The 11,413-nt window shown below is 42.0% G+C and overlaps 1 protein-coding gene across 1 annotated transcript; it reads right to left on the bottom strand.

Moving 5' to 3' along the window:
* Nucleotides 1-71: 71 nt before the first annotated feature.
* FGFR1OP2 (FGFR1 oncogene partner 2) lies at nucleotides 72-10,997 on the bottom strand. Its single transcript, XM_039707863.1, has 6 exons — nucleotides 10,879-10,997; nucleotides 7,903-8,039; nucleotides 6,688-6,805; nucleotides 5,659-5,801; nucleotides 2,545-2,658; nucleotides 72-2,198 (listed from the first exon to the last, which is right to left on the bottom strand). Exons 1-6 carry the CDS (start codon nucleotides 10,880-10,882, stop codon nucleotides 2,061-2,063), a joined length of 654 nt encoding a protein of 217 aa, XP_039563797.1. The 5' UTR covers nucleotides 10,883-10,997; the 3' UTR covers nucleotides 72-2,060.
* Nucleotides 10,998-11,413: the final 416 nt, after the last annotated feature.

The raw sequence follows: 11,413 nt of genomic DNA, 5'->3' as shown, positions 1-11,413 counted from the left end.
TTTTCTTATCATGTGCTGCCAACAAGGGTCATCTCAGAGCCAGTACCTTGCTTTAGTCATGGAGACATCCATGTTTTCAGTCAACTTTATTGATAAAATAAGTTTACTGTACAGTACACAATTCTAGCCATAAATCCTTTTCAAGCCATCTGCATTACAAAAATAACAGGTATGCAATGAAAAATAGTCATTCCACACACTGTAAAGCTCTTAAAATCCTAAAGTGATCAGGGTAGGGAAATGAAAGGGGAGACGTATCAAACGTGAAGACTATGAGTAGATAAATTAAGTCACTTTTTTTTTTTGATTTACAAAAATAAACACTAATCAAGCACTATTTCATAATAGAGCAACCTCTAAGTACTGCCACAGACCAACAACCCTTTTCTGTATTCGGGAGCCAAACCAGAAGTCAGCCATGAAGCTGAATTCAGTATGAAATTGATAGAAATGCCTCCTGACACCAGTGCGTGGCTGAAAAGATGCTTCTAGAAACAAGAACGTCAACAACTGAACCCAAAATTCCTTGTAAGTTTGCAACAACAGAACACTTCAGTGAAAAAAAGATGTTGCTTCTGGTAAGTCAGCAGCTTGCAAGCCATGGCAGAAATGCAAAACCTAGATTAGAGAAGCACCAGCAAAGCTTTACAGATAATATAAAAGCAGACAAGAATATTTTGTGCTTGAGCTAACATGTTCCCCAAGAATTTCCCCATGGCTGTTTCACAAGTCTGGAAATGGCCATAACTTTTTTCCATGCATGTCAATGTCCTCAGTGTGTTACTAAGCCTAGCAAGAAGCCAAGGTGCTCTGTAGAGAAGCAGGAGCTTCTCCATTTCTAAAGCAGACTGTAAGAATGTGGAGACCTGATTTACCTGTTCTATCAGCATGTGTATTAGTTCACTGAAAACCAGCATTTATTGCCTGCTAATACTCCTTTCTCACTTATTTCCTCTTAAAAGCACTATGGGAAGGAGCAGCAACAGAGAGAACAAAGGTACTGAGCTGCTCCTAAGTCAATTCAGTGCTACTGAAAGCTCCCCCTTAGGCCTATGGAACATTTAACTTGAGCTCAGGGAAGCTGTGCTGGGGCACAGGAAGCTGTATTGAAGTTGGCATGCTTGGAAGTGTTGGATGCTTAGTTCCTTCTGTGTTGCTATGGCTAGAAATCAAATCCCTTTCTGCTGCCACTGCTTTTGCGCTTTCCAGTTGCCATTCCTCACTCAGGAAGTTTGGGCAGGCAACTGGAGAAGAAAGACATGGGATTCGTGTGGCTTCTTACTGACAGAGAACTGGGCTGGATTTCCCCTCTTAAAGGTAAAAGCTGAGGCGGAATTGTATTGCTAACTGTGTTCCTGAGAACAACAAGGGCGGGAACAGCTCTTCCCATGTTCTCACAATCCAATTCAGTGCACATATTTGAAAGAATCTTGTTTCATTTAAAAACTCCAAACTATTGATTGACAGTGTTCCTTACGTTTAAAAACTGGCCTTGTATTTTAAAGAGAGACCCCAAGGTTAAATGACAGAAATCCTTAAATTTTAGGCTGCCTGTGTGCCTCTCCAATCAGAGGTTTGTTGCAAAAAGAGAAGTTATTAAAACCAAAACAAAAGGAAAAAATGCTATGTGGATTATGCACAGAACATATAAGTTACTACTTTCTAAGGCAGAGATCAGACTTGAAATCTTACCTTCATTATCTAACAGTTGCACTGAACTTTGTATAATTTATATAAATTATATATAATTTATATAAATTTATACAAATTACTTGAAATCTCACATTTTATCTGTAAAACAAGTTCATATAAAAAGAATTTGCAATTCAGCAAGTGCATGAATCCATTTCCTACTGAGGTTAGACCTATGGCAATCAATCTGTCACTGAGGGTATTGCAGAACACCAGCTGAATTTATGTTACACAGTATAAAAGCCACTGAGCTGGCGTTGCATGTATTCTCTTGCTGGTGCCCTATTCAGTAATAAGTGCTTGACCAGTGCCCCCTGATGCTCCATTGGTTTAAGTGTGCAACTGAAGCTTGGTGATTCCCAAAGTCCTTAGCTTTTCCTCAGGCTCAGATCACTGCTTGTTACTAATCCTGACAGGGACGTGCTCTCTGATGCATCATCTTTCTTGAGGTTCAGAAATGATTCTCTAGTGATTTGAAGAATTTCTCTCAAGCCTTTGTTTTCTTGCTAAAATCAGAGAGTGAAAAATACATTAATAGAACTCCAGAAAGAAATCAGGTAACTCTTAAAGCCTCCCCTCTACTCCAAATTAATGCATAAGGAGTAAAACACTGACTTGAAATCAGTACTGTGTCATCTTCTCCAAGGGGGCACATGAGGTTTCTGACCTTCCTGCTCTCTTGGATGGGCTTTAAGTACCCCCTCCTTGAGATTAAGCTGTAGGAGTTCTTCCCCTGCTCCAGCAGGCAAGGGTAACACAACAGCAGGGAGTGACTGGGACGGAAACTCCATAAAACACCTGGGAGGATCTTTACTCCCCTTAATATCTGTGCCCCTGCAGCTTTCTCCTCACCTCGAGCTGGGTGATGCGCTCCTGCTCCTTGCAGCTGTGCCTTTCATCCACCTCAATGGCTTTTCTCATCACTGCTGCCATCTCTGTAATTTGGTCCACGTGCACTTGCAACTCCTGAGATACAATATTTAGTAATATCTTAGTGATATATTTTCTGCATTATTAAAAAAGCAAAGCATTAAACATGATTTAGCTGCTGTGACATTTTTTATCACAGATCCCAATTTTGGAAAATAAATTCTCTCTAACTTTACAGTGTGGGCAGCCATAATGGTCCTGTTTATTTAAATTAACCTGGTTTGCCCCAAAGTGGAATTGATAGAAGCTTAACCAACTGATCCCTGACCTAAAAATGGCTAAAAGACGGTGCTGTGCTTGCCCTGACCAGGCCCTCCTGTGCAGCAGGAATTGATGTTTCTTATTTTGGATACGCAAAACTGTTCCACTCATGTGAGAACAGCAGGGCAAGCCACATTCCTTCCAGGTGTTTCAAACCGGGTCTCCAGTACCAGTCCATGGACAGGCATTTCTCTCTAAAAAAGAGCAGGTGCAGTGGTTATCCTTACTATGTCATATATTACAAAACTCAAGCCTGTCCTCCACTCTCTGTTGTAGATACTTTTGCTTGACTCCACCTCCAATTCCAGCTTATCTGGGCTCTGGACTTCAGAGGTTCAGGATAAGGGTCACTGTCTTTCCCTGCATTGCTACATGAGAAGCCTGTGCCCCTCTGGCATTCAGTGCCGCTCAGTTAAGCCAGACAGTTTAAAGGAATTTCCAACAGCTTTCATTTTTCAACTTGTCTTTTATTCCAACTCTGCTGGGATGCCAGTCTAGTTGTGCCTGACCTGGCCTTTGGACAAAATCCACAGTATTTATTGGCTAGTATCAGGAAAAGCAGGACAGGAGGGCTGAAATGAAGGCCAGTAGAGACTAAAGCTAAATCCCGCCTTTAAATTATGAATTTAATGGGAGATCTATACAGCTGGCAGATTATCAGCTTGCTTTTAAACTACCATAAAGAACTGCCTCAGCTGGAATCATAAACTTATCTGATGAAAACAAATACCTTTTACTGAAATAAACATCAGCCCTTTCCCCTCTGCCATTCCAATTGCTCAAGCTATAATTTAGCACTTGTTAAATGCCCACTCTCAATGTGAGGGGGTGAGGAAGAACTTGTTGTAAATCTTTATTTTCTTCTCAGTTTCCAAGGCAGGTGATGACATGAATTTTTTTTTTTTAAAGAACTCCCAAATTTAGCTTGACAGGAAGCTGTGGTCAGGCAAGGATGCACCCTGGAGATGGACTGGGTAGGAGCTGCGGGTTTCAGATATACTGTTGTCCTCCCTGCTTCCTGCTTTCACAGCTCATTTGGGCTCTGGATCAATACAACTTCGGGCCTGTTCCAAGGTCACTGATGTTAGGTCACACCCTAACACCAAACTGGAAGGCTCTGCTCTAGAAGGCACATGTGGAAAACTTAGGGTAAAACCAAAGAGTGCAGTGACCATAAAAGCCTCTGTGTATCTCTCTCTTTTGTACACATTGGGTTTTTTCTCTCTAATAAAGATAATAAAGAGATAAAACCAAAAAGGGAAAGCACCCATTTTAGAGCCTTGTTTCAGCTAAGCAAATTCAAACAGCACACTTAGATCAGGGTCACTACTACCAACACAGACTCTTCTCTTACACTAACAGAAGACACTCTTGTTCTATTTAAAGGAGGTGCTTCTTCATCTGCAACAATCAATGCTCTTGTAATAATCTGTAAACAGGCACTAAAATAATAGCTGGCACTTGGGAAAATAGCATTACTGGGAACAGGGAGCTTAACTCCTTGAGTATAATGGATTTTTTGCTTAACGAGAAAAAGGTATTTAAAAAGTGTTTCAACATTGTTCAATCTTCTGAATATGAAGCTTGAGCCAGAGAATAAATAATGAAATTCCAGAAATCCTATGTGTCAGGATAAGGGTGATAAATCTTTTTCATCAGGCATTCATGAAGGAAGAAGTTTAATGAAAATGCTGAAGCCTAAATCTCCTGTTCCAATTACATGGTGAGATTTTTTCTTTTTTTTTTTTTTTCTTTTTCCTGCCTTTCCATTGAAGTGCACCTAAATGAACTGTCACAGTCCATTTCAGGATGGATTTCATTTTACCCACTTGTGTTGGTTCTCCTGAAGCTGGAGCAGGTGCTATATCATATTCTGAGGTAACTTCTGTTGAAAATGATCTTTATCTGTCATTTTTCAAGACTTTATGTTAAAGATACAGTTCTAATCCAATAATATATTTTCATACCAATGGCAAAAATTACACACATAGGATGCTGTAAGTAGGCAAGAAAGAATAAAATTATTAAATTCTGTTTTCCCAGTAAGCAAACCCTAAGTTTGCTTTGCAAACTTAAATTAGCTGAGGGCAAAGATTATTAAACACTTAGAACTTGTTTGTCTACACAGCTGCATTGCTCTAATGATTATGTTACAATCTCAATGAAATGCAATACTTTGCTAAAAAGCTCCTGTTTAGATCTGTTGGTGACCCAGAATAATGAATTCCCCCAAAATTTAAAAGTCCTTTTGACTAACGAATGTATACTTGAACATACACTTGTGTTTCCTGCTTCATCCAGTTAACCAATAGTCTAAAGTACTTTTAATTTTTAAAATTTATTTACAGTATTTAGGGGAAAAAAAATTTAAATATTGAATTTGAAAAGCTTTTTCATCCTATTTTCCCTAAGCACAGGTTTATTACTGATTTTTTGGTATCACAAGCATAAATTAAAGCTAGTCTAAAAGTCTTACTAACCTCTGGAAGTGTAACAGGGCAGTTGCCTTAAAGACTGAAGTGAAACAGAAGTAAATTAAGCAAATGCAGTAATGAAATGCTACCTGTTTAACGTTTTAATAAATGAGAAGCTGGTAAGGTTGACTTACTCAATTGATAGTTTCCTGATTGTGTTGCTTGGCGTGGATTATAAAAATTTGGACTCATTAGTAGTACAACAGCATAAAAATTGACATAAAGTGAGCTTTGAATTGATTCACTACAAACTAAGGTGTTAACTAAAAAACAAAGCAAAAACCCTCAATTAAGTTATTACCTTGGAATGTTGCTCTTTTAACTTCATTATTATACTTGGATCATCCTTTTTGCTCGCCATAAGCAACCTAAACATCTGTTCTCTGTACTTGCTCATGATGAGTTCCAGAGCTGACTGGTGCTCTTCGAGAGATGTGCGCAGTTCTGCCAACAGAATTTAAAATGCAGTTAAGAGTTGAACACAGAAAACCAAATCAAAATGCACAAGTATTTCAGCTTGAGAAAACCAAAATGAGCCTGTAATTGAGTGTCCCCATGCTCTGCACCATGAAATCTACACAGGCTCTGCAAATGGCTTTGATGTGACAGCCTGGGAGAAATCCTGGTCAGTAACAAACAGTCTCTTGTTAGTGTGACTTCGTGTTCAGTCCCTGTGGCTGACAAAAGTGTGGCTGAGAAGCTTTACCCCAGCCACTACAAGCCACACTGCACAAAAGGCAGGAAGGAGTTCACAGATCTGTCTTAATCTGCAGCTTGGTAAACCCAGAGTCGAAAAATGCTTCTGTTCAAAATATACTGAGTCAAAGGATAAATAACCCCTGAAACAAGGCAAGACTCATCTGAATGGAGATCACTGAATCCTTTGCTGAGTGGAACTGTTAGAATACCTATGGCTTTCCTGAAGGAACAGTGCATTCCTAGTCTACAGAATTCCAGAAGGAATTACACTTTTCAACTTACACCGTAACTTTTCCTGACTGTTCCTATTATTTTCAGCAGTTGTTAAACGCTTCTCCAAAAAGATCCCTATATTGCAGAATGAAGTTCTACTTATCCCCTCACTTGTGCTGGACACTAGGTAAGGACCAAAAAAACTAATTTTTCCCAAATCTCTCTTTTTCTTCATCAGTCCCACAGGTTGGACTTTAGGACTCCTGAAATGAATTTTGATCAGTTAAACTGACAAACTGAAATTAGAAGAAAAAATTTCTTCTACAGCTCTGTTTTGAAAAATGATCAATGGTAAAATTCTCACTATTTCCAGTGATACAGGCTGGACCTTGAAAAGGATAGAATATTCATATTTTACCTTTGTTTTCCTGTTGCAATTCCCTAATCTGTCTGTTTTCCTGCTGGATACCCATCACTAGAGTAGAACGAGGTCGATGTCTTGCTACTTCATTGAGCTCTTGGATTTCTTCCTGGTACTGGTTATTACAAAAACAAACCAACAAGGTACAGCATATTTGATTAACCCAAGGCAGGTATTACACAGCAGGTCACAAAGCACCAGTTCTACTGTCACTCACAGTCTATAACCAGGAAGACAATGCTTATTTTTAAATAACAGTATCAAACACACACACCAGAAGGTGTTGCAGACATCCTGTCCTTTAGAGGCACAAAAGCATGACCTTAGATGTGTGTAGTAGATGCTATTTAACCTTCAGTTAACGTAGGCCAAGTTCACCATCAGGCAATTTAAAACTCATAGAGATGTGGTAAAGACAAACCATGAGGTATTAACGTCCTAACATTTACTGTGGCTTCCCAAAACCTTAAACCACAGGGCTGTGTGGGTACAAGTTACTTGGGTCCGCATCAATGAGTCCTGACTCCCGATAGATGGGGATATGTCATACTCTTGATCTGAAGCCATTAAGCCTCTGTATGCCTAGTTTTACAAGGCTGAATTGCATGCAGGAGGTTACAAGTTTATAGGCCCATTAACATATCTTGGGTTCATTAAAGTGAGAGGATGGACTCCCATATGGAAAGTCACAAGACACCTTTATGTTTTCCCAGGAGTTGTCTTGTTAAAGTCACACTCAATCTAACAATGTTCCTTGAGCAGCTCAACATCAGAATAGAAGTGAGTGCAAAAAAGCCCAAGAGGCTATTTTGGAAACAAAAGGAGACAGTGCAAAAAGTACTCTGTACAGAAGAAAACACATCAGAGCCTCTAATTAAATGGGCATGCCAAAATTAATAAAAATGTGTAGTATTGCATTGGAGAGCAAACCAAGAGACACCACAGAGTGGTTTGTAAGATACCAAGCCCATTTCTACCAGCGTTCTTCAAATAAATGCTTGTTTTCAATATTTAAACTAGAGTAACTGTGAAAATGTTTTCACAGTCTCAAACTCTATAAACAAGCTATTTTTAGATGAGAGCCACACCTCTACTAAAAACACCAAGTCTGCATTACAGGCTTAACCCAACACCACACTCATTCTGTGCTGCACAGAAGCCCCCAGAGGATGTGCTGCCATTGCCCGGAGCAAGCAGGGCTGGAGAGCAGACCTGTTTCATGGCTTCCACCCGCCTGTTGAGCGCCGTGGTCTGTTTGATGAGCGCCTCAGCTGCACTGTCATGTTCCCTCAGCCGCTCTACCAGCGCCTTCGCGTCCGCCAGCGCCTTCTCAATGGTGCAGCTCATTTCTGAACATGACAAAGGAAGTGTTAGCACCACAGCACCTCTGCACAGCACAGCTACCTGGGGCATGGATCAGCTGCCAGAGGCAGGGCACTGAGCACAGCAACTGTGGGCAGTGCTGGTGCTTCTGGCAGAAAGTAAAAGAATGTTACATGAACTCATTCATTTTTAATGCTACTTTTTTTCATGTGCCCTCCTAACAGATATGCTTCAGGATAACTAAGGTATAAATCCAGCACAAAAGAGAATGCTGAAGGATTACAGTGGCCTGGAAGATTCTGATGACTTAAATCAGCAGAGAAGGAGCAGCTCAAACTGACAGAGTAGAGAAAATTGCTCAGGGAAATTTCAGAAGATGAAAGGCTTGTGTTTTGCTCATGTCTATAAATGAACACAAACATTGCTATGTGGAATGGAACTGTGACATTTTCAACAGCACAGAGAAAGACAGCACCTCAGCTAATGAAAAGAAGAAATTGCACCTTTAAAACACCGCCATTCTACCTGCAGCATCTGTTCACAGGAATTATAGATTGCCAGAACTGTCAAACTTGCCAAATGCTTGTGTCTATTGTAAACAGTACTAACCTTTACACTAATTTTTTCATATTCATACTTTGTAGGTTAAGTTTCAAGACCAAGATTTTCAGTCTATGTTTTCTTTTTCTTTTAAGGAATGTTGGACTTAGTCTATTGAAAAGGAAATCTACTTAAACTCCTTGAAGTCTTCAGCAATCAAACAGCAGCAATAGAAGTTTATAAGATTTATGAGCCTTATTGATATCAGGCTTAATATTTGGTTTATTAAATGTTCTAAGATACTGAAAGAATCTATTAAATCCACTTCTTAGCCAGGCTATTTGCAAAAGAAAAGATTTTTGTAAGCATTAAAGATTATTGAGTTTTTCTTCAGCTACATGAAAAAAAAAATCGCTTCATGTTGATTTTCTAACTTTCTCAGGCACCTTTACAAATCATAGCCCAGAATATTAAGCCAAACTTAAAGAAACCTCAAATTTGCCTCATCTGACCTTTTGCTCTTATGCCAGGTAAGCAGAAGGAAGGATATTTCAAACACTAGACATTTTACTTGTATTTTCTGGGATTCATGTGCTATCAAAAGCATCAATATTTTGGCATGGGCAGCTTTCCTGTTTAACGGATAGTGTTTGCATTTAACTTTCCATATGAAGTATTTGAGATAGCCAGGCCTTCAGCACACTGCTGGGCTATCACAGGTGGTTAATTTATTCACCTTGACTTAGTACTTGGAGCTCTTTCAAATACAAAAAATCACACTGCACTGTTTTTAGAGATCTGCTTTTCTTGCTCCTCCCTCCAGTCAGATGTCCTACAGAAATATCCCAGACAAAACATGACATTCCCCACTAACTGGCTGAACTGCTGCAGAAATTGCTTTAGTGAGATCCATGTTGCTGCTGAAGAGCAGCCTTTATTTCAGCTCACTGTCCAGGAATTCTCTGACCAGTATAAACAAAGCCTCTGAGGCCACTACATGAGCTGGGAATACATTTGGCATTCACACTACAATGCACTCAACACCTCTGATAATTTGTCTGCATCCACATATATTTTTTAACAGTGTATATTTAATTGATGTTCTCATTTTTGCCCCAGTCCAACCATATCAGAGAAAAGGATGTTTGTTTGTGGCAAAGACACTGATGTTTCTTTTCACAGGGAATGTGCTGGGAAAGACGTGGGGAATACAGCCTCAAAAATTCTGCAGTTGCTGTCCCCTGTCAGGCCAGGGCCCAGCTCCAGTTTTCAGGCACCATTTGTACCTCAAAAAGCAAAATCACTGTTTGTATCATGGTAATTCACAGTGGCCCCAAATCATGGCTACGCTACCTTTCAAGCAAGACACCAGTCCTTGAAACTTGCTCTCTGGCTGCCTGTGAAAAACAAGACCTTTGCCTGATCCTGAAGCTGAGCTAAGTCTGTGAGTTAGCCTGGACACTTAGGGGATGGAAAAAACTCCAATTAATCACTAATATAATTGATTTAAGCAAATTCTTATCATATATTATTTTTTATGAGCATGGTTACGGGACCTGAAGTTAATGATTCCTGAGCCCTGCCCTAGCAGAGATGCCCAGTTGCACACATGCTCGTTACTGCAACCTTGTCAACAGGTAGCAGAGCACCAAGTCACCCCAGCAACACTTCTACTACACACTGTCACTTCCTGCTATTTGCTAATAGCTTTCATTACCAAATTAAACACCAAAAACCAACACCAAAGAATAAAGATCTCTGTGCGACCACCACCTTCTCCTAACTTTCTGCTCTTTCTTTTTTTATTCTTACTGGAAGCCATCTCTCCTCACAGCTTGTGGGCTCTGTTACCACGGAGACCAGTTTGGCAGCGCTAAGCCAGAATGCAATTTCCAAGGAATTCCAAGGAATTTAGGTTGGTGCAAAGGTCCCGGCGTGACAGGAGCGTCCCGGGGGTGTCACCGCCGCACTCCCAGCGTGACACATCCCGGGGTGTCCCCTCCCGGTGTGACAGCAGCGTCCCGGGAGTCGGGGACGTCTGGGGGCGTCGCCTCTTGCCCCCAAAACGCGGCGCCACCGCGATGCTAAGAGGCGACACCGGCGCCTGTCGTGACACCGGCGCGAGCCGAGACACGTAAGGGGCTCCTGGCCCGCTCCGTCCCGCGGGTCTGACGCGGGGGCAAGGGGTACCCTCCTCCTTCACGCCCCTCAGGGCGCCCCGGCCGTGGGGAGTTCCGATGCAAGTCTGCTCGCGCTCCCGATCGCCCGCCGGCGGCCACAGCGGCAACCCCCCGCCGTGTCCCCGAACCCCTCCACGGAACTCACTCATGCCCGGGACTCCGGCCGCGCCGGGAGTGCGCCCGGACCGGCTCCGAACGATGTCAAATGGCGGCGTGAGGGGAGGACGGCGTATCCCGTCCCCGCCAGGGGGCACCGTGGGGCGGGGGCGGTACCGGCCGTGCACAGCTCTCGCGAGAGCACGCCCCTCCGCGGCTCCAAATCTCGCGAGAGAACGCCCCGCCCTCCTATAGATTCCAAGTCTTGCAGGTGCGAGTAGGGTGTTGAGCCAAACTTCGGGATTTGGGTTGAACTGTACATCAGCAGCTCTAGCGGGACACTCAGGATTAAGCAGTTGCACTGTGAATAGGTTTAGATTGGATATTGGGAAAAAATTCTTTCCTGTGAGCGTGCTGGGGCCCTGGCGCAGGGTGCCCAGAGAAGCTATGGCTGGCTTTTTCCTGACAATGTCCAAGGCCCCGTTGGATGGAGCGCTGAGCAACCTGGGATAGTGGAAGGTGTCCCTGTACATGGCAGGGGGAATGAACCCAGATGAACTAATAAGGTCCCTCCCAGGCCAGGG

Source organism: Passer montanus, unplaced genomic scaffold (genome assembly GCF_014805655.1).
Source record: "Passer montanus isolate IOZ18808 unplaced genomic scaffold, ASM1480565v1 scaffold20, whole genome shotgun sequence".
Taxonomy (NCBI): Eukaryota; Metazoa; Chordata; class Aves; order Passeriformes; family Passeridae; genus Passer; species Passer montanus.
The sequence above is the reverse complement of the archived record's forward strand: the minus strand, read 5'-3'. Positions and strand labels throughout refer to the sequence as shown.

Bases quoted from the DNA above. Each gene is read 5' to 3' on its own strand.
- FGFR1OP2 (XM_039707863.1), bottom strand. The intron at 6,806-7,902 runs GTCTGCTCTCCA...TGTAATAACCAG, and splicing joins GGGTGGAAGCCATGAAACAG to TACCAGGAAGAAATCCAAGA. The intron at 2,659-5,658 runs GTAATAACTTAA...ATTGTATCTCAG, and splicing joins TAAAAGAGCAACATTCCAAG to GAGTTGCAAGTGCACGTGGA.